General features: G+C 44.5%; 1 protein-coding gene and 1 long non-coding RNA gene across 4 annotated transcripts in view; one reads left to right on the top strand and one right to left on the bottom strand.

Moving 5' to 3' along the window:
• Positions 1-14,519, top strand: part of CFAP57 (cilia and flagella associated protein 57) — a 76,577-nt gene extending 62,058 nt beyond the window's left edge. For both annotated transcript variants that reach the window (XM_028834875.2, XM_028834872.2), the window contains 2 exons: positions 2,673-2,805; positions 14,138-14,519. In XM_028834875.2, the coding sequence (XP_028690708.1) occupies positions 2,673-2,805; positions 14,138-14,352 (348 nt within the window). In that variant the 3' untranslated portion in view covers positions 14,353-14,519. The remainder of the gene's footprint in view (positions 1-2,672; positions 2,806-14,137) is intronic.
• LOC106998150 (uncharacterized) overlaps positions 1-27,305 on the bottom strand; it is an 88,136-nt gene that overhangs the window by 58,941 nt on the left and 1,890 nt on the right. The window contains exons 2-4 of one of the 2 annotated variants that reach the window (XR_013403306.1): positions 12,393-12,438; positions 10,772-10,951; positions 352-3,029 (exon numbers count right to left, since the gene is read on the bottom strand). This is a non-coding gene — a long non-coding RNA (uncharacterized LOC106998150). Of the gene's footprint in view, positions 1-351; positions 3,030-10,771; positions 10,952-12,392; positions 12,439-27,305 lie in introns of those variants that run through there. The other variant, XR_013403305.1, reaches the window with a different exon arrangement.

Below are 27,305 nucleotides of genomic sequence, written 5' to 3'. Positions count from 1 at the left end.
ACAGTCACCAAGGCCTGGGTTGGTTAAAAGGGTAAAGCATTCAATGGAGAAAACATCTGACTCAGAAACACAAGTACAGATCCTAGCATCAAGAATGAAGGGTTGACAATGAGGACTAGGCATTTCATCTGAGAGAGAGAATTTCATGACTATAAAGGAATACCTGAGGCTGGGTAATTTATAAAGAAAAGAGATTTATTTGGCTCACAGTTCTGAGGGCTGTACAGGAAGCATGGCGCCAGCATTGCCTCTGGTCAAGACCTCAGGAAGCTTTTACTCATGATGGAAGGCAGAGGAGGAGCAAGCATGTCACATGGCAAAAGAGGGAGCAGGAGAGGAGAAGGGGCCAGGTTTTATTTTTGTTTTTTTTTTTTTTTTTGTGATGGAGTCTCACTCTGTCACCCAGGCTGGAGCACAGTGGCACCATCTTGGCTCACTGCAAGCTCCGCCTCCTGGGTTCATGCCATTCTCCTGCCTCAGCCTCCCGAGTAGCTGGGACTACAGGCACCCGCCACCATGCCCAGCTAATTGTTTGTATTTTTAGCAGAGACGGGATTTCACCGTGTTAGCCAAGATGGTCTCGATCTCCTGACCTCGTGATCTGCCTGTCTGAGCCTCCCAAAGTGCTGGGATTACAGGTGTAAGCCACCGCACCCAGCCGGGACCAGGTTCTTTTAAAACAACTAGTTCTTGCAGGAACGAATAGAACAAGCACTCACTCATTACCACGAGGATGGCACCAAGCCCTTCATGAGGAATCTGCTCCCATGACCCAAAGACCTCCCTCTAGGCCCCACCTCCAACACTGGAGATCAATTTTCAACAGGAGATTTCGAGGCGACAAACATCCAAACTATATTGTAAGGAATACTGAAATTAAGTAATATACTGGAAGTCTAAAGGTGTAGGTCTGTGCTTTAGATGAAGCATTTCTGGAGGAAAAGAATCTGTTGCGGTGTCTCTAGCCCGACCCCCGCTCCCTCCTGGGCTCCACAGGTACCTCCCCACAGCAGAGGACTGTTTGTCACAGCTCAGGGAGAACAGTGCTCAAGACCGTCCTGTTCACTGGGCTCTGACTCCGTAGCCCCCACTCGTGAGATAATGTCCCAAGTAGAAGCACAGTTTGTTCCTGGCACAGGTCCATTTTACGTAGATTTGGCCTGCAACTGCCTTTTCTGGTGTGCGGACCCTCAGGTGCTTTGCAACTGAAAGTGTGGTCTGGCCTGCAGACCAGCAACAGCATCTCTTGGAAGTCCAATGCAGGATTTCAGGGCCCATCCCAGACCTATGAGTCAGAGTGGCAGCTAACAAGGTGGTCAGGTGATGTATTTGTATGGTCATACATGAGGCACTGCTGTAGACAAGCCACTGTGGCTGTGGGATCTAAGAGCAAAGTGGCCAGTCTCTTTGGGCCCTTGGGGATGGGGCTCCTCCTTGGGGTACTTGTGCTGGGTGTGAAATGGAAGGCAGAGATTTGAGGTGTGGGAAAAGAGGAGAGAAGAGACTGTTTGGTCCCAGGGTGCAGAGGCTGCACCACCTTGCCCCCAGCAAGCTTCGTTCTCACTCCTGTCGACTCCCCTCCTTTCACTCTGCATTGCAGTGATGCAGGACTGCTGCAGGTCTCCCCCACCCCCATCAGCTGTGTCATATTCTGTGCCTTTGCTCCTGCTGTTCTAGTTGTCTGGGACACCTTTACCGTCTCCTTGGTGACTCCTTCAAGCCTCAGCCCGGGAGTCAATTCCTAGGAATCCACCCTAGTCATTCAGGCAGAAGTAAGCATCTTTCCTCTAGGCCCACTCCTCCATCACAGCAAGGTGGCCACCATGCTAAACTGTACCCACGCCCCCCACTAAACTGTAAACTCCTCAAGAGCAGAAGCTAAGATTTACTCTCTATACTCTAGCATTAGCATAGTATCTCTATAATATTGCATGATTAAATTATGGGTACTCTATAAACATTTATTAGGTAGATAGTTGCATGGATGAATGGATGGATGGATATTTGTCAAACACAAATCAGAGAAGTGAGCTTCCAATGGATGCAGCAAACGTTAATTATCCATGTACTTTTCTGTTTTACTCACTAAATAGCATGCTGCTGAGGGCAGACCATGTCCTATTTCTGTTTGCATTTTATGCACTTCCCAGATAGCCTATAAATATGGGTTCAGCAAATGAATGAAAAATGAATGAAGTACAGCACAGTGCTTACGAACTCTGGAGCCAGACTGTTGGGGTTAGAATCCTGACTCTACCGATTGCTAGCTGTGTAATTGAGCAAGTCATATACCTCTCTGTGCCTCAGTTTTCTCTTCTGTAAAATTGTGATTGTAATAACAACCCAGCCATAGGGTTGTTATGATGCATTTAAACTCCTATAAAAAGTGCGTGGAAAAGCGTTGTTGTTGCTGTTGACGTTGCAACAACAAGTGGATGGGGGAATGGTGCTGAGTCCACCTGAAGGTAAGTTAGCTGGTTCCTTAAGAGGCTGAGCAATAGGCTGGAATAAAGGCTCAGGCCCCAGTAGAGGATCCAGAGTTCTGGATCCAGAGTTCTGGATCCAGGCCTAACCCTGCCCATTCCCCATACACTCAGCCCAGGAGGGCGTGCCATGTGCCCACTGACCACGCATCTGTCCACACTCCCTCAATCTTCCCCCTTTTTCTGCAGGAAAATGTCTCTCTGATCAAGGAAATTAATGAGCTCCGCAGGGAGCTGAAGTTCACTCGGTCCCAAGTTTATGACCTCGAAGCAGCTCTGAAACTGACCAAGAAAGTCCGACCACAAGAAGTTTCAGAGACAGGTAATGTCACCAGTGGCCAGGGGAGATGGGCATTGGGACGAAGGGATTCATGCAGCCGCAGGCAGGTCTCCCTTTGGCTTCCTTCTGTATCAGGTCACATCTCCACATAGCCATCTGGGATCCTGTCCGGGGCACATGCCTGCTCTCCGAGGAATCCGTGAGGGCCTTCCCACACTCAGACACACACAGGTCCACAGTCCCCTGGCTGACATCCGTGAGGTTAGCTACAGTTCAGAATACAGACTCTTTCAGATTTTGGAAAGTGAATACTTTATGTAACATTCCCAGAGGGGTCTGGGGCAATGCCCTGAAATCAAACACTTTAGTATTTCTGTAGTGACATATGAATATTCACACTAAGCTTCCTGAATTTAAAAAGGCACTCCGTTTTTAGATCTTCTTGCATTTTAGAATAGTGAATAAGGGATTGTGAACCTGTACAATTAAAATGAAGACAAAAAGCAAGATGAGAAGCTATTTAAAGGAAGAGGGGAAATAATTACATAAATATTAAATGAGTCAGTTACTGCAATTATATCCTAAAGTTCCTCTGAATTTCTGACGGCCAAGGCAAAAAGAGAAACGAAGAAATATGATCGTTTATATTATTCTTATTGTATGGCAAAAGGGAGCTTTTTTCTGGAGAAACAAACGTTTCCCTGGCAATAAATTCTCTGAGAAACTTAGCACATGGATCCTTAGGAAAAGAATGAGTAACAATGAACAGCCTTTAATTACACATGCTGCTTTCAGGCCCCAAAGAAGCATTTTTTAAGTATCCATTCCTTATCTGGACAATCAATAAAACCAAGAGATTAAGGCATCTCTATGGCAAACTAAGCCAACACGGTTCAAGTTTTTGTTTTCTGGTGGTTTGCATTCAGGAATAAAGATTAGAGGCTTGAACTGAAACATCCCCTGGCTATGGATTGGGTCTCTGAAGTGTCAGTTGTTTCTTGTACCATGATCACATAGGATTATGACGTGGAAAGGTGGCTGAAAGGCACACAGGAACCTTGTACTACTTTTGCAACTTCTTTTCGGTCTTCAACTATATAACTATATATATTTAATAACAAAATTAAATACATATATGTAAAATCTTATATATGTATTTAATTTTGTCATTTTGTGCACTTTTGGCTAGGGTTGAAGTTGAGACAAGTGTAAACCCTGAGTAGTACCTGAAGTGGCAATACCAGGCCTACGGAGTTGATGTGAGAGCACAGCATGTGTCATAAAGACTGAAATACTTGCGGCCGGGCGCGGTGGCTCACATCTGTAATCCCAGCACTTTGGGAGGCTGAGGCAGGCGGATCACAAGGTCAAGAGATCGAGACCATCCTGGCCAGCATGGTGAAACCCCGTCTCTACTAAAAATACAAAAATTAGCTGGGCATGGTGGCGCAGGCCTGTAGTCCCAGCTACTCGGGAGGCTGAGGCAGGAGAATTGCTTGAACCTGGGAAGCGGAGGTTGCAGTGAGCCGAGATTGTGCCATTGCACTCCAGCCTGGGTGACAGAGTGAGACTCCGTCTCAAAATAAAAAACAAGAAACAAAAAAACAAAAGAAAACTGACATACTTGACTTCTCAGAGGTGAAACCATCTTCTCTTCTCTTGAAAATAAAGCACAGATGTGAACAATTGCAAAACTTCTCTTAAAAAATGTTTCAGGGCCGGGCGCGGTGGCTTAAGCCTGTAATCCCAGCACTTTGGGAGGCCGAGACGGGCGGATCACGAGGTCAGGAGATCGAGACCATCCTGGCTAACACGGTGAAACCCCGTCTCTACTAAAAATACAAAAAAAAAAAAAACTAGCCGGGCGAGGTGGCGGGCGCCTGTAGTCCCAGCTACTCGGGAGGCTGAGGCAGGAGAATGGCGTGAACCCGGGAGGCGGAGCTTGCAGTGAGCCGAGATCGCGCCACTGCACTCCAGCCTGGGGCACAGAGCAAGACTCCGTCTCAAAAAAAAAAAAAAATGTTTCAGGCCAGGTGCCGTGGCTCACACCTGTAATCCCAGCACTTTGGGAGGCCAAGGTGAGCAGAACGCTTGTGCCCAGAAGTTCAAGACTAGCCTGGGCAACATGGTGAAACTACATCTCTACAAAAAATACAAAAATTAGCCAGGCATGATGGCACATGCCTGCAGTTCCAGCTACTTGGGAGGCTGAGGTGTGAGGATTTTAGAGTAAAATTGATCACCTGAGCCTCAGAGGTTCAAGGCTGCTGTGAGCCATGATCACACCACTGCATTCCAGTCCCGGTGACAGAGCAAGACCCTGTCTCAAAAAAAAAAAAAAGTTTTAAATATGTCCAAGTATCCTAACAAAATATTCAGTTGAGACCTCCTCGGGATGCCATGTGATATAGCCAGATTCTTCATATTACTATCATGGAGATTTCCAGACATATACAAAAATTGAGAGAGAAGTCTAATGAATTCCTGTGACCCCAGTCCCCAACTTCAACAAATATCAACTCCTGTCACTTGTGTTTCATCAATATACCCCCACCCAGAAGCCAGAGTGGTGAACCTAGAAGAAATCTAATGTATGCCACAAAACCCTCAAAAGGCTCAGCAATGATCAGGAGCAGATATCTCTGGAGGTGGAAGTGAAGGTAGGGCTGAAAACAGAAAAAAATCTGTTTAAGAAGCTGTTAGATCCACCTACTATCCAACACAGTGGCTAAAAACAGACCCACATCAAGTCCATCATCTTGAAATTTCAGAACACCAGAGTATAAGGAAAAAAATCCTCCAGACTTCCAAAGGAGTTAAGGAAAATTTTTATACAAAGGATCAAAAATCACAATTATAGGATACAAAATCAAGGCACACAAAAAAGTTGCAATTTTTATATACTAACAGTGTACTATCCAAAAAGGAAATTAAGAAAACAATTGCATTACAATTGCATCAAAAAGAATAAAATACTTGGGAATCAATTTAACTGAAGAGGCAAAAGACTGAAAATTACAAAACATTGCTGAAAGAAATTAAATACCAGTAAGTGGTGGATTGGAAGACTTGTTGTTAAGATGTCAGTACTACCCAAAGTGATCTGAAGATTCATTGCAGTCCCCATAAAAACCTCAATGACATTTTTGCAGAAACAGAAAAATCCATTCTAAAATTCATATGGAATCTCAACGTACCCTGAATAGCCAAAACAATCTTGAAAAAGAAGAACAAGGTTGGAGGTCTCATACTTTCTGATTTCACAACCTACAACAAAGCTATAGCAATCAAAACAGTGTGATACTGGCATAAAAACAGACATACAGACCAATGGAATAGAATGTAGAGGCCAGATATAAACCCTCAAATATATGGTCAAGTGATTGTCAACAAGGGTACCAAGATCATTTAGTGGGGAAAGGACAGTCTTCTCAAGAAGTAGTGTTGGAAAAACTGGATATACACATACAAAAGAATTAAGGTAGATCCTTACCTTACACCATATACAACAGTTAAGTCAAAATGAATCAAAGATCTAAACAGAAGAGCTAAAACTATAAAACTCTTAGAAGAAAGCATAGAGGAAAAGCTTTGTAACATTGGATTTGGCAATATTTATTTGGTGAATGACACAAAAAGCACGGGCAACAAAATAAAAAATAGATAAGTTGTTTGTGAGATTTGCAGCAATGTAAGCAATGCAGGCATGTGTGTGAGATTTGACTCCATACTAAGTCTGGCATCATGCTTAATTGTATTAGAAACCTGAACATGTTTTGTTTTTGAGTACACACATGAAGGCCCATCAGTGATAAACAGCTTGAGATTAAAAATTACTAGAAAGTCTCACCTTTTTTTTATTACTACTTAATCCAAGTGAATGTCACTTTAAATTAGTTTGAGATAAATTCTAATCAATATAATTTCCTTAAGGACAAGGCCAATATTTCCTGAACATTAAAACTTTGTACCCATATCACAGTTCTTCTTCATTAAAGGAAAAGATCTAAAACCAACACAAACTATTGATTCAAGTGACTCACACTAGAAACAAACACCACTCAAAAACAGTTCCACTTTCATCCACCTCTCCAAACAACAATATATAATGTACTATTTCTGTTCAAAACTTATAAAAGCCTTCCACTAGAAACTAAAGAACATGGATGATTTTATATATATGCATACACAAGCAAAACACAAAGGAGAACAAACAGCAAACAAATAAAAATTAGAAGCAAAACAAACAGGAAACCAATGCCACCATTTTCCCCACTCAGTCTACCCTGGAGACTACCATTTACCCAGAGCCCAAAAAACCACATGATGAATATTTTATTCCTCATACACAATTCAATATCCTTAAGTCCACCAATATCACCATACATCCTGTGCAATCAAGAAATTCACTCTAGGCACATGACCTACTAGTAAGTACTCCAGTGCCAGCATTATTCATGCAAAACAGCAAACACAGTGTGAAGCGATACAAGCATGTATGTGAGATTTGGCTTCACACTAAAGCTGGCTTCATGCTTCACTGTATTAAAAAAGAATTGCCAGCCAGGCACAGTGGCTCATGCCTGTAATCCCAGCACTTTGGGAGGCCGAGGCAGGTGGATCACGAGGTCAGGAGATCAAGACCATCCTGGCTAACATGGTGAAACCCTGTCTCTATTTAAAAAAAAAAAAAATACAAAAAAATTAGCTGGGTGTGGCAGCAGGCACCTGTAGTCCCAGCTACTTGGGAAGCTGAGGCAGGAGAATGGTGTGAGCCCGGGAGGCGGAGCTTGCAGTGAGCAGAGATCACGACACTGCACTCCAGCCTGGGTGCCAGAGCTAGACTCCATCTCAAAAAAAAAAAAGAATTGCCAAACTGCCAATGCATGTCTTTAAAATATTTCTTATTTTACCTTCATCAAGACTAAGAATTTTAATTATAAAAATGTTAATTATCCAAATTTATCCAATTCTCTATAAGGTTTTAAATAATATTTTATTATCTAAACTTTTTAATTTCTCTGTATGTGCAAAGAAACAAAAAAAACTACATGTGACTTACACAGACCATGCGTGACATGCCTGAGCTTTCCATCCAGTCCCAGATTTTCTTCTTCTTCATTTTTCTTTAAAGAACCAGTCATTTGGCTGGGCGCAGTAGCTCATGCCTGTAATTCCAGCACTTTGGGAGGCCAAGGTGGGCGGATATGAGGTCAGGAGATCGAGAACATCCTCGCTAATATGGTGAAACCCTGTCTCTACTAAAAGTACAAAAAATTAGCCAGGTGTGGTGGCAGGCACCTGTAGTCCCAGCTACTTGGGAGGCTGAGGCAGGAGAATGGCATGAACCCGGGAGGCAGAGCTTGCAGTGAGCCGAGATTGCCCCGCTGCACTCCAGCCTGGGTGACAGAGCGAGACTCCGTCTCAAAAAAAAAAAAAAAAAAACAGTCGTTTTGCTCCAGGACAAAAAATTCATCATACAAAATTCTTTCTCATACAAATATATTATCTTCTCTTTATAACCTTCCTTACCAAAAAATATATCTTCATATCCATAACTTTCTTCACATCTCTCTCCCCTACCTTGTTTCACAAAAAAGTTTTCTTTTTTTTTTTTTTTTTTGAGATGGAATCTCACTCTATCGCCCAGACTGGAGTGCAGTGGCGGGATCTTGGCTCACTGCAAGCTCCACCTCCTGGGTTCACACCATTCTCCTGGCTCAGCCTCCCAGATAGCTGGGACTACAGGCGCCTGCCACCATGCCTGGCTTATTTTGTTTTTTTCTTGTATTTTTAGTAGAGATGAGGTTTCAACATGTTAGCCAGGATGGCCTCCATCTCCTGACCTCGTGATCCGCCTGCCTCAGCCTCCCAAAGTGCTGGGATTACAGTCTGAGCCACCACACCCAGCCCATAACCCTTTCTTAATTGGAAATGACCCAGATAGCCAATGAGCATCAAAAATAATTTTAAGATTTTAAATTACACAAAAAGTTTACCTAAAACATTTATCCCATTGACATGTATTCGGTTTCTTCGTTTTTTTTGTTTGTTTGTTTGTTTTGTTTTTTGAGACAGTCTCGCTCTGTCACCCAGACTGGAGTGCAGTGGCTGGATCTCAGCTCACTGCAAGCTCTGCCTCCCGGGTTCATGCCATTCTCCTGCCTCAGCCTCCCGAGTAGCTAGGACTACAGACGCCCACCACCTCGCCCAGCTAGTTTTTTGTATTTTTTAGTAGAGACAGGGTTTCACCGTGTTAGCCAGGATGGTCTCGATCTCCTGACCTCGTGATCCGCCCGTCTTGGCCTCCCAAAGTGCTAGGATTACAGGCTTGAGCCACTGCGCCTGGCCCGGTTTCTTCATTTTTAACAGTTTATGTAGATTACTTCTGAAAACAGGTATTAGACACAATCATACAAAGTTAGTTATTTCTTTGTTAACCATGTCCTTTTTTTTTTTTTTGAGACAGAGTCTTGCTTTGTTTCCCAGGCTGGAGTGCAGTGACACAATCTTGGCTCACTATAACCTCTGCCTCCCAGGTACAAGCAATTCTCCTGCCTCAGCCTCCTGAGTAGCTGGGACTACAGGCACAAGCCACCACACCCAGCTAATTTTTTTTTTTTTTTTGTATTTTAGTAGAAACAGAGTTTCACCGTGTTGCCCAGGCTGGTCTCAAACTCCTGAGCTCAGCCAATCCACCTGCCTCGGCCTCCCAAAGTGCTGGGATTACAGGCATGAGCTACTGCACCCAGTCCAACCATTTTCTTAATAGCCAGTGAACATTAGGTGCTCAAAATAGCCTCAAAGTTAAATACATAGGTATTTTTGCCAATAACTCAGAATATTCACGTAACAACATTAAATTAGTCTTATCTGTCAAAGAAGGCATATAAACCAAGATCACTTTGTTTTGGTGAGATTAATAGCTTTATAACCTTCTATGCCAAACACTGAAACCTCAGAATATCTAGCAGAGACGTATAAAAAACCCAAACAAAAATGTATGCTGACAATTCTGAAGACATTTCTATTTTCATTTTACAAATAATTTTAAAGCCAGTTTGTTTAGTAAAGATTTACGTAAGTCACGTGAACTTGAAAATTGCTTGGACATTTTTACTTAATGTATGAGTGCTCTTTTACCTATAAGCCAACTTGGTAGACACAACATGTAACAATAAGTATACATACAAATAAACACATACAAATGGACATGTAGACACACACACAAACGAAAATCCAGTAACTTTTACCTTGGAACTCTAGCCATGAAATGCCAATACAAGCTCACTGGTTTTACATAGTTATACGTTGTTTGCCCCAATAGTTAATCCAGTGAAGAATGTGAACTGAAATTTTGGGTAAAGCAGTTTCCATGGCAGTTTGATTTTTAAAGGTCAAACTTCCCTAGACTCCAAAGAACACTGGGGCTAACTAAACAGCACCGAAGGAAAACATTACACATTAACCAGGCCCGACTCTGCTTACAACAGCAGCACAAAAGCCTGGATACATGCAACTCCATCCCACTTTTCCATTCAATAGCAAACTCCAGATTCCAAACAAGACTGGGGCCAAACAGTATTGCAAAAGAATATCAAGTTGGCTACATTCTGATTTCCCATGACTATATCAAACACACACAATCACCAAAACATTATCCAACTGCTGCAGCAACAAACAAGCCCCTAGTGTCCAAACTGAAACAGTCAGGGTGCTTCCTTTCTCTACTGGTTGGGCTTGATCGACCTGCAAATGGAAATCCCATAAGGAATTTCCCAAATTGAGAGGAGTTGATCCCACTGTCTGGTACCCAAGAGAGACACTCACTTGCTGGGACGCAACACACAATTACAAACAAGTCCCCAAGAGTGTCCGTATTGAAACAGTCAGGGTGCTTCCCTCTCAGTCCGTTGGGCTTGTTCCACCTACAAATGGAAATTCCTTTAAAAATTTCCCAAATTGACAGAAGCAGATCCTGCTATCTGGACCCACAAAGGACACTCACCTGTCTGGGTACAGATGTCAAATTTCAAAGGCAGTTCTTCCAAGGCAATCAGGGGCTAGCTATGGCAGGGCCAGAGAGAGATGGAAACTCACCTCCAGCCAAAATTAGATGGGCAGCTGCTTAGGAGGGCTTCTGAGACTCCCAGCCCACAGCAGCCAAGCTGCCACAAGCAAGACGTTCCTGATCAAGGAAACAAAATATATTACTGAAACACCAGGGGTTTGGTCAAGGTCCTGCTGCTCACAGCATAGAAAGCCAATCACTGGGAGGACAAGTATTGCCAAGGAAGAAGGCTTTAATCAGGTGCTGCAGCCAAGGAGATGGGAGCTGAGTCTCAGATCCATATCTCTTACTGACTAAAACTGGGGGTTTATATAGCAGGGAAGAAATGTAACATGGGTAAGAAAACAAGAACTAGGGAGGAGCCAAGGGCCACCCAGTGCAGCGATCTGGTGAGTTTCAGTTCTTTGACATTCCCTTTTTAAGGAGCCTGAAGGTCCTTTCCTGAAGAGGGAACTCAGATAAAACAAATACAGGTTTCAGGTTTTAATAGCAGAAGGGTCAATTTCTATGTTTATTCAAAAACAACTGTCTATGGGACTATTGAGACAGTTTCATTAGCAATATGGACATATAAAATTTTGCAAATGAAGCCGGCTGTAATCCCAGCACTTTGGGAGGCCGAAGTGGGTGGATCACAAGGTCAGGAGATCGAGACCATCCTGGCTAACATGATGAAACCCTGTCTCTACCAAAAATACAAAAAATTAGCCAGGCATGGTGGCAAGCGCCTGTAGTCCCAGCTACTCGGAAGGCTGAGGCAGGAGAATGGTGTGAACCTGGGAGGTGGAGGTTGCAGTGAGCCGAGATGGTGCCACTGCACTCCAGCCTGGGCAACAGAGCAAGACTCCATCTCAAAAATAAATTTAAATAAATAAATAAATAAATAAAATTTTAAAAAATAAAAATAAAATTTTGCAAATGAAAACACAAAGCAATTATTAACTTTAGGGAACAGAAATTATTGTATGGAAAAGAGAAATGAATCATTGTACACTACATGGCTCAACTGTGACCAGCAGTTATATTAATCATAATTAAATTCTAACTATTGATCTACTCAAAATTGGGAGGATGAAGGGATGGGAAGTATGCAGGGGCAGGGGAGGGTGCTGAAGGAAAGCTAAATCCTCGTCTTTCAAGAGAGAAGTCAATAGATAATGCCTAAAAATGATAAATCAAAGAAGCAATGTAAGCACATTAATCAAAGAGTGTGGAAGTAGATATCAAAAGAATTAGCTAAAATAATTGAAATTGTTGCCTCTGAGGATTGAGAAATTGAGTGGAATGTAGAACAAGAGATACTGTTATTTGTAATAAGCCTTATAGGGTTATTTGACTACAAGCATATATAACTTTCATAAATAAATTAATAAAATATTAGGAAAACCATGCTTTCCTTCCAGTTTACTGTTGCAGGCACGTTTTTATTTTTCTCCCCTTATGCATATGGGAAAACTGACAAGGATCTCTGTTTTAAAAAGAAGGAAAAAAAAAGAAAGAGTCAAAGCAAAATAGAATGAATTAGGAAACTAAAGATTGACTAGAGGAGAAAACTTACCTTGCATAAGAAGATGGGTGAGAAAGTGTTTGTGTCAATCTTGGCTCTGGATGAAGGAAAGAAAAAACTTGAGACAAGGTCTCTGCATGACAACTTCTACCCAAAAGTCCCTACTCAGACAAGTTTTAGTCTAGAATTTGCATTCAATTTGTGTCTCAAGGCCATCTTAGCTGAAAATTTACCTTAAAAGGACCCCACAGTAGTAGTGTCCTTAGGCCCCAAGCAGAAGCAAATGCAAATTTTCTCTGGAGGAGTACATTTTAAATACAGGCTTCAAAGAATTCCCATAAATAATATTCTGAGGAACATGAGCTCACAATCAAAAGTCACTAAATACTTGAAAAAATAAACCACCAGGAGTGAAAATCAACAAAAAAATCAAACTACAGAATAAAACCAACAAAGACCCACAGCTCGTATGATTATTAAAATAAGAAAATTTCATGTCTGAAAAAATAAAAAAGGAATTTGAAAATAAGACAAAAAAGCAAAAGTCTTCCAAAATTGCATAGGCAGATTTGAAAAGGAACCAAATAATACTTCTAGAAATGAAAACTATTATAATTAGAAGCTCAATGGACAGATTGAACAGTAGATTAGACACATCTGAAGGGGGAATTTGTGAGCTAAAAGAATAAATTGCCCAGATTGCAGCCCAGAGAGATAAAGATATAGTAAAAGACAAAGAGGAGAGAGTGGGATAAAGCAATGTATGTCTAATTGAAGTTTGAGAAAGGAAGAATGAGGAGAGGCAACATTACAATAAGGCACAGCCGAGAGTTTTTCCAGAATTGATGAAAGATGCCTATCATCAAATCCAGGAAGCCCAGTGGATCCCAAGCAGGGCGCATAGGACAGGAGGACAAGGCAACTAGAACACTGAGGGCGCTGTTGGGAAGATGGAGGAAGAAACTCACTGGGGTCTAGCTGGCCAGAAAAGGGAGTAAATCTAAAAAGAGCCCATTTGGTAGGCAAGAAATTGAGTTGTCCAGGAAGAGGGGGGTCTCAGTTTAGTCCAGGATCATGTGTGACATGCATAGAGCAGTTATAGCAGTTGTGGTCAGAAAACAGAGAACAGTGCTAGAGTGAAAGACCTAAAGCATGGCATCCAGGTGACAAGGGAGGGGAAGCCACAGGAGTGGGTGCTGGCATGGCGTGGAGGCCAAGGTCACTAACGCTGCAAGTTCAGCCTTGTGGGGCAGCGGTGAGCCGTGGACCCTGGTGGACACTGCCATTGCCCAGGATGATGCCAGCACCTCAGACAGGGAGGCTGACTCGGGGAGAAAGTCTTCAAGGAACAGGATACGAGTGGACACACCTGGAGAGGCAGGAAGGGGTCTGTCTCCAGGAGCAGGGGTTTTGCACAAGGAGAAAGACTGGCAGTTCAGAAGCCAACATAGGTCAGCAGAAGAGTGCCATCTTGCCTAGGATGTGGAGAATGGGAGAAGGGGTGGCCTCCGTGGGTGGGGGCCTCTGTGCAGGCGGATCTGGGGGCTTAGGAGAGGGGTTGGGCTGGGGTGGTTCTCAGTATTCACCTCATCACTCTAAAGTATGCTGCTTCACTTCTCCATCTCTCTGCGAGACGGCAAAATGGCTTGTCTCTGTACCTCTGGCATCTGGGATTGAGTGTCGGCTCCACAGTAGGTGCCCAATAAATGTTTGAGGAAGCAGGGAGGGAGGAGGGGAGGATCGGCTCTGCAGCAGTGCAATGGACAGGTCCACATGAGTCCTGCTGTCCCTCACAGAACCCAGCAGGGACATGCTCAGCACGGCTCCCACCGCAAGGTTGAACGAGCAAGAAGAAACTGGGAGGATCATCGAAATGCAGCGCCTAGAAATCCAGCGCCTCAGAGACCAGATCCAAGAGCAAGAGCAGATCACAGGGTTCCACACCCTTGCTGGAGTTCGGCTTCCTTCCCTCTCCAACTCTGAGGTAGACTTAGAGGTGAAGACCAACTGACCCCCTCTGGTGAGCCATCTCCAGCCACAACCAGAAGAAACACAGCGTGTCTGTCCCCAGGCCAGATTTGCGGTTGGAGTCTGTATGGTCCCTGCAGCACTGACCCCAGCAACCTCTTTCTCTTGCCCTGGGGAATCTGGGACACAGAATAAAGATGTTTGCCCACACCTTGTCTAACTTCTGCTTAGCTGGGAGGCCAAGGCCAGGAGAGGGAAAGAAGGGAGGCTGAGGACTGGGCGCTCCAGCTCATCTGAAGCCACCTATGCTTGTCCCTGTCTGGGCACAGGACTGCCTGGCACTGAGAGATCACACTGGACTTGGGGCTGGCTTTCCTGCCACCCTTTCTTCCGGGCCTTGCGGATGGGGCTGCCTGCTGCTCCTCGCCTGGCCTCTCCTCTGCCAGCTCAGTAAGGACCAAAGCCTGCTCATTCCTGTCTCCTTCATGAAATGCAGCGAGGCTTTCTAAGGACTGTTTTTTTTGAGACAGAGTCTCACTCTGTCACCCAGGCTGGAGTGCGGTGGCGCAATCTCGGCTCACTGCAAGCTCCGCCTTCCAGGTTCATGCCATTCTCCTGCCTTAGCCTCCTGAGTAGCTGGGACTACAGTTGCCCACCACCACACTCGGCTAATTTTTTGTATTTTTATTGGAGACAGTGTTTCACCGTGTTAGCCAGGATGATCTCCATCTCCTGACCTCGTGATCCACTGGGGATTACAGGTGTGAGCCACCGTGACTGGCCGGATTTTTTTTTTTTTTTTTTTTTTTTTGAGATGGAATCTCGCTGTGTCGCCCAGGCTGGAGTGCAGTGGCACGATCTTGGCTCACTGCAACCTCTGCCTCCCGAGTTCAAGTGATTCCCCTGCCTCAGCCTCCTGAGTAGCTGGGACTACAGGCGTGTGCCATCACACTCAGCTAATTTTTGTATTTTTAGTAGAGACAGGGTTTCACCATGTTGGTTAGATTAGTCTCGAACTCCTGACCTCAAGTGATCCACCTGCCTTGGCCTCCCAAAGTGCTGGCATTACAGGCGTAAGCCACTGTGCCTGGCCTCTGAGGGTTTTGTTTTTTTTTTTAATCTGTGTAAAGAAGAAGGAAAAGATGACGGTAAAATAGCAGACATGGAAGTGTTGCAAGAATTCCCCAAAGTCTTACATTATCTGCTGACCCTGTTCTTGGAACTCTTAAGTAGAGCCCTGCCCTCATTTCCTGTGCCTCCATGTCATTCTAGACTTGCTGTCTTTGTTCTGCAGGGTCCTGCGCTGCTCCTCCATTTCTGGGGTGGGAGGGATGCACTTCCCCTTTGGTTATTCCTCTCAGGCCCCATCCTGGGAGACCCAGCCACACACAGGTACCAGGAGAGATAGTTCTTTATGCATTAAAGAGCAAAAGAATATAATCCAATGTCCCTCTCTTCTCCCACCTGCAGAGACCAGATGCCCCTCTAATACCCAAATAAGAAATGTTTAAGCCCACAGTCCCTGCTGGTCCCTGCTGGTCACCTCTGGCTGTCTTAAACCTGGCATTGTCCCATCTTTCCGTAATCACTTTACTGAAACTCTCAGCACTGCTCATGGATTGACTTTCACAGAGAGCTGAGGCTTGGCAGTCACATTTGGCAAGGTCTCCCAAAGGCTGGGGTAGCAGAAGGAGCATGCAGGCAAAGGCCATGAGCAAAGGGCTCCACAGGGTCTGTAGGAGACTCTCTTTGCTGAGGAACAACCCCCACCCAGCCTGCACCCTGTCACAGCAGCCAGCTCATTCCCCCATGCTGTCATGTTCTTCACATGTCCTCGCCCTACGGGGAAGCCAGATCCAGAGAGCAGGGAAGGATCCAGGCACCCCCAGAGAAGTTCAGCTGCAAAGATGACAGCCCATTGCATTATTATGATGGATAGGTGGGATCTTCCAGGACCCAAACTCCTCCACTTCAAACTGGCATGTTGGCTTCACCTTGGCAGAAGAAACGGACTTGAAATGAGACTGGGGATGAGGGGCCGGCAGGGGCAGATTGTGCAGGACCTTAAAGGCACACAGAAGCTATGGGCCACCCAGAAGCCAATGCTAAGCCGCTGGGAGTCAGTGCCGCTGCTCACCAAGCTCTTGCCACATTGGCGTCCTTTCAGTTCCTACAAGAGGCCAAGGTTTTTCCTGCCTTCAGCTCTTTCCACACAGTTTCTTCTGCCTGAAACGCTCTTGCCCCACACCTCACTTTGTGAACTTCTATTTATCCTTTAGATCTCAACTTAAATGTCACTTCCTCAGAAAGGCAGTCCTTGACTCTCTCCCACCTAAACTGCACGCACCGCATCGTTTTTCTTCATAATCCTCACTGTAACGTGTGTTTAGTTGCTTAATATCTGTCTGTCCCGCTAGGAGAGTTCTACAGGGTAAGGGATGCAGTAGTGGATGCAGGGGATGTCGTGGTTGCCCAGGTGAAACAGGACAGTAGCTTGGACCAGGATGATGGCAGTGGGGAGGAAGAGATGTGAACTCTTGAGTTAGCCAAACCAAGGGGCAAGGAGCACGGGCCTGGGAAAAAGAAAAATGCACTAGAAACTGGAGCTTTTCTGAAGACCAGAAGGAAATTCTTAATGGCTGACATATCAATATTCAAGCGATAGATTTTTCAGCTGCAAAATGTCTTCGAATCGAGATGTCACATTTCAAGTACAAGATGGACCTCGGTCCGCAGACAAGGAAATCAAAACCAAAGAGGAGTAAAGTGACTGGCACTTAGTCACACAGGCAGGGGTGGGGTTGCATCCCAGTCAGCCCAGTGACTCCAGAGGTACTCTTCTTATGCACTGCACTGGAGAGATGCCCAAACAAAACACTGTAGACCAAGTGAAGGTTATAGGAACTTGAAACCCTGAGAGTCTAAATCAGAAGTTAAAGGAGTGGAAACTCCCAGGCTAAGCTAATCTAAGCCTAACCTAAACCTGGATGCTGTCCAGCTGGTGAGGAAGAAGTATGGGCCGAGGGAGGGCCCCACCCTAGCAGAACCTGGCACCTTGGCCAGCAGGTCAACAAGGTGTTTTCTTGGCTGCATAGAGGTGCACACAGCTTCTTGTTAGTAAATGTAGGGCCAGAGGTTCCATCTTGCTTATGTCTCCATGTTCTGTCTTCAGTGCTTGCTCCTAATCCACCCATCTGGAGGCATTGGTTCTCTAGCGTCCAAGACCTCCCTCTACTTTGTCTATCCAGACTCCATGGAGAAACCGAAGGCACTCACCCCATTGGTGCCCCTTTTCCTTCACGAGTTTCTTCATCCAGTTGACTGCTTCAGCCCCCTCAGGGCTGGAGCAGACCTAGCAGTCACCTCCTCCTGTAAGCAGCCTTAGGGCCCCTGCTGGGCACTCAAGTGACTAGGCCTTGGCACACAGACTCCACTCTTGCTCTCCCGGTTGCAGTCCGTCATTGAGCTCTAGATAGTCACTCAATTCTGGTGTGATGGCTGGTGCCTTTGGGGAGTGCTGTGCCACTTTTGTGTAGTAACCTCCAGAATTCCTCACTGGACCCCTCACTTTCTTCTAGAGTTTTGGCATCAGCTGTGGCCAGGCAGTGTGAGCTACCTAGCTGAGACTCCCCCGGTATCCTGTTATCTCAACACTGAAAAGCCTGACCTACAGGAGATTCTAGCATCACTGTCCTGCTTCTTATACAAAATATGGCCAGCCATTGCTGTTCCCAGGAAGTACCTGAAGGCCTGGGAACATCTGTGTGCCCAGGTAGGATCCCCTTATAATCACTCCTCTGGATTCGGAGTGAGAAGTGCCAGGAATGGGAGTTCACTCTTTCTGAACTCCATTGGGGTGAGCTCTCCTAGACCACTGGAGGTTCAAGGGCCTACTTAGGCTTCAAGCATGTCTAAGATGTGCCCAGACTGCCCTAAGCTGAGGTAGGCTGGGGAGCAGATTTCCAAAGAAATAAGCCTGCTCTGTGCACCTGGAAGCAGGAGGGACTAGCATTACTAATCACCTACTATGACCAGTAGCATACAAGAATTTATATATATTGCTCATCTACTATGTAGATTTATATTTATTGCTCATCTATGGGATTTGGCAGGGGCTACAAATAGGAATTAGTGCCAAACACCTACTGCATGTATTAACATATTAAATGTATTATAAGTGGAACTATGAGAATGTTAGGGAAACACCCGAGGTTTGGTCCAGGTCCTGCTGCTCACCACACAGAAAGCCAATCACTGAGAGGACAAGTATTGCCAATGAAGAAAGCTTTAATCAGGTGCTGCAGCCAAGGAGATGAGAGCTCAGCCTCAAATCCATCTCCCTGACTAAAACTAGGGGTTTATATACCAGGGAAGAAATGTAACAATGTGTAAGAAAACAAGGACTATGGAGGGGCAAGGAGGCATCTGGTGCAGTGATCTCGTGAGTTTCAGTTCTCTGATACTTTTTTTGAAGGTCCTTTCCTGAGGAAGGAATTCAGATAAAACTAATACAAGTTTCAAGCTTTAACAGCAGAAGGATCAATTTCTATGTTCCTCCAAAAGAACAGTCTTTGGGAGTCTTGGGCCAGTTTCAGTGCTCCCTTTCTATTTATCAGTTACTCAATCATGAGGAATCTGGCTGTCAATGTTTCTGGCTGCTTCATGCTGAGGAGGGGTGTCGTAGGCAGCTCCATACCATGAGTGACCACGTGGCCGCTGAGGAATCAAAGGTTAATCTAATACAGAGCTTTCTTCTGAAACAGTCTTTCTTTCTCCAGTCTGCCACTTCCACCAAAGATGAATCACAGCAGGACCAATCTACCTGCAAAATAGGCTTCAGTCCCATATACTTGACCTGATTGCCTACACAAAGTGCAGCAAGAATCATTGACAACATAAGCTCTCCTAAATTGGCTTTGCTGGAACCTATCACAAGGCCATTTCAAAGCACTGGGAAAGTAACCAGTTCCTCCAAGTGTGCCCCATTACAAAAGAAAACAGGTTCTTATTTAATGTATGAAAGCAAACACATTGCCATGAATTAAGAATATTCGGCCAGGCATGGTGGCTCATGCCTGTAATCCCAGCACTTTGGGAGGCTGAGGCAGGCGGATCACAAGGTCAGGAGATCGAGACCATCCTGGCTAACATGGTGAAACCCCGTCTCTACTAAAAATACACAAAATTAGCTGGGCATGGTGGCAGGTAGTCCACCTGTAGTCCCAGCTACTCAGGAGGCTGAGGCAGGAGAATGGCAGGAACTCAGGAGGCAGAGCTTGCAGTGAGCAGAGATCGCGCCACTGCAGTCCAGCCTGAGTGACAGAGCGAGACTCTATCTCAGGGGAAAAAAATATATATATATTCACAAATAGTTTCCAAATTCTGGAGAAATTAGGCAGAGAGAGAAACATGTTTCAAATTGTGTTTATAGGAGTATACTCTACTCAATACACTTAAAGTATATTTCAAGGATATAAATAGCTCAAAAGAAAAAAATTCTCCAGACTCTGAAAAACAAAAAGAATCAGCAATATTTCAAACAACAAAAGCCATTAAAAAATTCAGTCCCTTATTAGTTCAGTCCATGCAATCAACTCCTGCTCTGCTTTGTATTGGGATATGAGCACATCAGCCTTTCAATAAGTGCCCTGAAAGTTTTCTCTCTAATCCAATGGCACAATCTCCAAAGTTATCAGAAACCTGCATTCAAGAGTGCAGTGGGGTACCATCTTGGCTCACTGTAACCTCCACCTCCTGGGTTCAAGAGATTCTCGTGTCTCAGCCTCCCAAGTAGCTGGGAGGCATATGACACCACGCCCAGCTAATTTTTGTATTTTTAGTAGAGACAGGGTTTCGCCATGTTGGCCAGTGTGGTCCTGAACTCCTAGCCTCAAGTGATCCTCCACTTCGGTCTCCCAAAGTGCTGAGATTATAGGCATGAGCCACCATGCCTGGTCCCAATTTTCTATTAAAGAGCAGATCAATACTCCAAGAAAACCCTGTTATTCCAACACATGGGCCCAGAACTGGCCTTGCATCACTGTCCTGAGGATTTGACTGGTATCAATGCTCAAAATTTATCAGGTTGGTGCCTTCTTGAGGCTCAAGAATCAAAGCCCTGTAACTTAACAACACAAGCATTAGTTACTAGGATATTTATACTAAAGAAAGTCCTATCGTTTTCTCTAACATGTTACAAATAAAAACACTGTGATTTAGTGTTTAGGAATAACTGCCTGCAGTATTTCAAACCAGTGTATTAAAATAGGTTACTCATTGCATATGTCTAATTGCTAGTATTCTAGTGACAGAACTGTGACCCAAAGCATCAAAACTGTGATAAGCCCTATGCCAAACTTACCAAACTAAGACAACTTTTTCCTCCATCATCGAAATATGGTAAATGCAAGTATCAGTTTTGTAAATTCAATATGAAAAATAATCTTTCACTTAAATACTGAGAGGTGAAGCTGGCTGGGCTTCTGGATCGGGTGGGGATTTGGAGAACCTTTCTGTCTAGCTAAAGGATTGTAAACACACCAGTGAGTGCTCTGTGTCTAGCTAAAGGTTTGTAAACGCACCAACCAGCCCTCTGTAAAAACACACCAATGAGTGCTCTGTGTCTAGCTAAAGGTTTGTAAACGCACCAATCAGCACTCTGTAAAAATGGCCCAATCAGTGCTCTGTAAAATGGACCAATCATCAGGACATGGGTGGGGCGAAATAAAGGAATAAACGCCGGCCATCCGCACAGCCAGTGGCAATCTGCTTGGGTCCCATTCCAGGCTGTGGGAGCTTTGTTCTTTCACTCTTCGCAATAAATCTTGCTGCTGCTCACTCTTTGGGTCCGCACTGCCTTTAAGAGCTGTAGCACTCACTGCGAAGCTCTGTGGCTTCACTTCTGAAGTCAGCGGGACCATGAACCCACCGGGAGGAACGAACAACTCCATACACGCCACCTTTAAGAGCTGTAACACTCACTGCAAAGGTCTGCAGCTTCACTCCTGAAGTCAGGCGAGACCACGAACCCACCAGAAGGAAGAAACTCTGGACACATCTGAACATCGGAAGGAACAAACTCTGGACACACCATCTTTAAGAACTGTAACACTCACTGCGAGGGTCCGCGGCTTCATTGTTGAAGTCAGCGAGACCAAGAACCCACCGGAAGGAACCAATTCCGGACACAATACTATACAACAAAACAAGGACAAAGTAAGAACAAGTACAAAACAATTTCTTTTCAGCTATTTTAAAAGCACATCATCACACTTCCAAGACTGGTTTCTAGACACAGTACTGACAACTGATTAGGTAACTTTTACTGCCAAAATCTTCAAACCAGTGCAACACTTGCACATATTTTGTTTTCAAGTTATACACATGAAGGTCAATCAGTGATAAACTACTTCAGATTTTTAAAAATCACTAGAAAATATCACCTTTTTTATTACTACTTAATCCAAGTGAATGTCACTTTAAATTCATTTGAGAGAAATTCTAATCAATATAATTTCCTTAAGGACAAGGCTAATCTTTCCTGAACATTAAAACTTTGTATCCATATCACAGTTTTTCTTCATTAAAGGAACCGATCTGAAACCAACCCAAACTATTGATTCAGTTGACTCACCCTGGAAACAAACACCACTTAAAACAGTTCCACTCTCATCCACTTCTCCAAACAACAAAATATATAATGTACTATTTCTGTTCAGAACTTAAAAAAATAAGTCTTTTTACAACATGACTGGGTTTTCCATCCAGGCCCAGATTTTTTTCTTCTTGTTTTTTCTTTAAATAACCAGACATTTTACTCCAAGATAAAAAATTTCACCACACAAGATCCTTTCTCATACAAAATTATTATCTTTTCTTTACAATCTTCTTTGCCAAAATTACATCTTCACATCCATGACTTTCTTCACACCTCTCTCCCTTACTTACTGGTTCCTTACTACTTTGTTTCATAATCATTTTCAAGTCCATAATTTGAATTAATTTTACTTTTAAATAACTTCTGAATTAGATATAATTATTCTTTTTCTCACTAATAGCACATTTGTGGCACATTTTATAGGCATAATTATATATTAACTCTAATTCTTATCCTTGGTAACCTTAAGTTTTAGTGAAACCCTAGGAAGCAATAAATCCTGAACTATCAGATGTGAGCATTTTATAGCTGAGAACAGTTTCACAGTTTCTAGAAACATATTTCCCCGTATCATAACCCTTTCTTAACTGGAAATGATGCAGATGTTAATGAGCATCAAAATAATTTTAAGATTTAAAATTACACAAAAAGTTTACCTAAAACATGCCATTTACATGTACTCAATTCTTTCATTTTTAACAGTTTATCTAGATTATTTCTGAAAACAGTTATTAGACACCATCATTTAAAGTTGGTTATTTCCTTGTTAACCAGTTTTTTTCTTCTTTTTCTTTTTTTTTTTTTTGTTTTTTTTTTTGTTTGTTTGTTTGTTTGAGACAGTGTCTCACCTTATCACCCAGGCTGGAGTGCAGTGGTGCAGTCTCAACTCACTGCAACCTCTGCCTCCTGGGTTTAAGCAATTCTCCTGCCTCAGCTTCCCAAGTAGCTGGGATTACAGGTGTGCACCAGCACACCCAGCTAATTTGTATTTTTAGTAGAGATGGGGTTTCACCACATTGGCCAGGCTGGTCTCAAACTCCTGACCTCAAGTGATCTGCCTGCTTGGGCCTCCCAAAGTGCTGGGATTACAGGCATAAGCCACCACACCCGGCCTAACCAGTTTTTTCATAGCCAGTGAACTTCAGGTGCTCTCTTTAGAGCCTCCAAGTTAAGGGCCAAGCACGGTGACAAATATAAAATCCAGACAGAAATGTATGCTGACAATTCTGAAGACATTTATATTTTCATTCTACCAATAATTTTAAAACCAGTTTGTTTAGTAAAGATTTACTTAAGTCATGTGAACTTGAAAACTGCTTCAACCGGGTGCGGTGGCTCATGCCTGTAATCCCAGCACTTTGGGAGGCCGAGACAGGAGGATCACAAAGTCAGGAGATCCAGACCATCCTGGCTAACATGGTGAAACCCCGTCTGTACTAAAAATACAAAAAATTAGCCAGGCGTGGTGGCGGGCGCCTGTAGTCCCAGCTACTCAGGAGGCTGAGGCAGGAGAATGGCGTGAACCCAGGAGGTGGAGCTTGCAGTGAGCCGAGATCACGTCACTGCACTCCAGCCTGGGCAACACAGCGAGACTCCATCTCAAAAAAAAAAGAAAAGAAAATTGCTTAGACTTATTTACTTAATTTATGAGCGCTCTTATAAGCCAACACAACATACAACAGCAAGTGTACATACAAATAAACACATCTAGGTATGTAGACACATATACAAGTGAAAATCCAATAGCTTTTACCTTGAAACTTCACCCATGCCATAGCAATACAAACTCACCAGCTTTACATGGTTACACTTTGTTTGCCCTGACAGGTAATCCAACAAAGACTATGAGCCAAAATTTTGGGTAAAGCAGTTTTCATGGCAGTTTGATTTTTAAGGGCCAAACCTCCCCAGACTCCGAAGAACACTGGGGCTAAACAGCACCAAAGGAAAACATCGCATATTAACCAGGCCCGACTGAGCTTACAACAGCACCGCAAAAGCCTGGATACATGCAACTCCATCCCACTTTCCCATTCAACAGCCAACTCCAGATTCCAAACAAGATTGGGGCCAAACAGTATTGCAAAAGAATATCAAATTGAATTCTAATTCCTCATGACTGTATCAAACACACACAGTCACCAGAACACTATCCAACTACTGCAGCAACACACAAGCCCCTAGAGCGTCCAAACTGAAACAGTCAGGGTGCTTCCTCTCTCTTCTGTGTTTGGGCTTGATCAACCAGCAAATGGGAATTCCTTAAGGAATTTCCCAAATTGAGAGGAGCTGACCCCGCCATCTGGTACCCAGAAAAGATGCTCACTTGCTGGGACATAACACACAAGTACAAACAAGTCCCCAAGAGTGTCCGTACTGAAACAGTCGCAGCGCTTCCCTCTCAGTCAGTTGGGCTTGTTCCACCTACAAATGGAAATTCCTTTTAAAATTTCCCAAATTGGGAGGAGCAGATCCTGCTGTCTGGACCCACAAAGGACACTCACCTATCTGGGTGCCTAGCTAGAGTCTGAGGCTCTATCTAATCAACTGTAGCTGCAGTGGTGGGTCACAAAACATAATCTGGTCGTTGGGATTCTTCCTTGCAGTGAGGATGGTCATGGTGAATGGGACCAATACTCCAAAAGATGTCTATCTCGGGGAACTATCACTCACTAAGAAGGGAGTGGGCGCCTGGAGACACTGGAAGCCTGTAGGTGCTATGCCTTACACCCATTGTCCCCTGAGACCGCCCTCAGGATGGCAAGAACAGTGCCTCTCCACTCACCACAGTATCTCCAGCACCTGCACAACACCTGGGCCACAGGAAGGATATGATCAATGGATGCTGAATGGATTCATTCTTTTTTTTCTTTTTTTGAGAAGGAGTCTTGCTCTGTTGCCCAGGCTGGAATACAGTGGTGCAATCTCGGCTCACTGCAACCTCTATCTCCTGGGTTCAAGCAATTACCTGCCTCCGCCTCCCAAGTAGCTGGGACTACAGGCGCCCGCCACCACACCTAGCAAATTTTTTGCGTTTTTAGTAGAGACCGGGTTTCACCATGTTGCCCAGGCTGGTCTTGAACTCCTGACCTCAAGTTATCTGCCCACCTCAGCCTCCCAAAGTGCTGGGTTATAGGTGCCAGCCACCGTGCCCAGACGAATTATATTATTTAATCCCCCTACAACTATATAAAGTAAGTTATGTCATCTCCGTCTTACAAATGAATGAGACGCATGGAGATTAAGCAGTTTTTCTCCAGTTACACAGCTAGAGCTGGGGCTTGAACCTTCAAGATCAATCTAGCTCCAAACCCAGTGTTCTTTCCACTATTCATTCATTCATTCAACAAATGTTTATTGAGCACCTACTCTATGCCAGTCCTGTTCCAGGAGGTAGGGATAGGACAGTAAACAGACACAAATCCTTTCCTTCAGGAAGCTTACTATCTAGGAGACAAAACTCCCATTTAATAAGAAAGATATATAGCATGTCAGAGTGATCATGCTAAGGAGAAACATAAGGAAATAAAAGACATAAGGACAGGGGATAGGAAGTACTGGGGAGGTTGCAATTTGAGACAAGGTGACCAAGAGGTCTCCCTGAGAAGATGCCATTTGAGAACATTCCTGAAGGAGGGAGGGAGGGAGTCATGTGGATCGGAAGCATTCCAGGCAGATGGAGCTGCTGTTGCAGAGGCTCTGAGGCAATAGGAATGAAGCCAGAGAGGGCCTTAAGGCGGCGGGAGGACTCTGCTCCTCTGAGGGAGGTGGGCCGCTGGAAGGACTCTGCACCTCCTAACTGGATCACTGGGGCCACTGAGTTAAGAACAGCCTGTGGTGGGAACATGGCAGAAGCTGGGAGACAGCCCCGCAGCCTCTGCGTTCTCCCCCAAGTACTCCCATTCGCCACCTTCTTGTGAATCTGCGGGTGGTTCGTCCGCACCTTCCGCTCTGTGCCCACGGCTGCCTCCTCCTGCTGACCTTCACCGTCACCAGTCTGAATTACCCCAACAACCTCTGTTTTGGGGACAGAGTTCAACAGCCCTGTGAGAAGCCTGCCTTTCCACTTGACTCCAAGTTACTTGATAAGACCCAGAACTAGAATAGAGCCTTGCCCAATCAATGTTTAAACCAACAAAGCTTTTAGGCTTTGTTTCTCCCATCCAAAAAGTTCCCTTCAAACCCCCAAGGGAAAGGGAAAAAGAAGGAAAATTTCATGGGTCCCCTGCTGCAGCTCTGCCTGGAACAGCTGGCCCATGGGTCTGGCTGGGACTGGACCCTCCTGGGGACCAGGGTGGGTAAATAAATGTCAGATGTGTACAAGAGGAATCTGCAGCCAGCAAGCCCTGTTGGGCCTCTGGCTCCCCTGCTCCTCTGAGTCAAGCCCCTTTATTATAAAGGGGATACCTTTATAATCCTTTGCAAAGTGACAGGATGAACACCTGCAATGCCACACCACTGTTTCCCCACCCATTCTGCCCAACCATCCTCCTGATCCAGCCTGCCCTGACCTTTCTCTGAGGGGAAGGACATCTAGAGCCATGCCATCCAGTAAGGACACAGCCACATGACAGATGTGGTGCCTGGGCATTTGCAATGTGGCTGGGATAAATGAGATGCACTGTAAGTGTAAAATAATACCCACCAGATTTTCAAGACTTTTTTCACGCCTGTAATCTCAGCACTTTGGGAAGCCGAGGCAGGAGGATCGCTTGAACCCAGGAGTTTGAGAACAGCCTGGACAACACAGCGAGACCCCCATCTCTATTTTTAAAAATAAAAATAAAATACCTTGTACAAAATAAAACTGTAAAATAGCTCATCAATAACATATATTAAAATGTGTTTTGCAATTAAAATATATTAATTTCAATGTATTAATCGTATGGGTTTCTTTTTCATTTTTGAATGCAGCTATTAGAAATGTTTAAATTATATCTGTGGCTCACACTATATTTCTTTTTTCTCCGCCCACCCCACCGAGATGGAGTCTTGCTCTGTCACCCAGGTTGGAGTGCAGTGTCGCAATCTCACCCCACTGCAACCTCTGCCTCCTGGGTTCAAGCGATTCTCCTGCCTCAGCCTCCTGAGTAGCTGGGACTACAGGCACCCACCACCATGCCTGGCTAATTTTTGTGTTTTTAGCAGAGACAGGGTTTCACCATGTTGGCCAGGCTGGTCTTGAACTCCTGACCTCGTGATCCACCCACCTCAGCCTACCAAAGTGCTGGGATTACAGGAGTGAGCCAGCGTGCCCGGCAGCTCAGGCTATATTTCTAGTGGACAGGGCTGTTCTAGAATTATGACTGGCCTCCAGTCACCTCCACGGAACAAAGCAA

This window comes from Macaca mulatta, chromosome 1 (genome assembly GCF_049350105.2).
Source record: "Macaca mulatta isolate MMU2019108-1 chromosome 1, T2T-MMU8v2.0, whole genome shotgun sequence".
Classification (NCBI taxonomy): domain Eukaryota; kingdom Metazoa; phylum Chordata; class Mammalia; order Primates; family Cercopithecidae; genus Macaca; species Macaca mulatta.
Note: the sequence above shows the minus strand (reverse complement) of the source record. Positions and strands in the feature narration are given on the sequence as shown.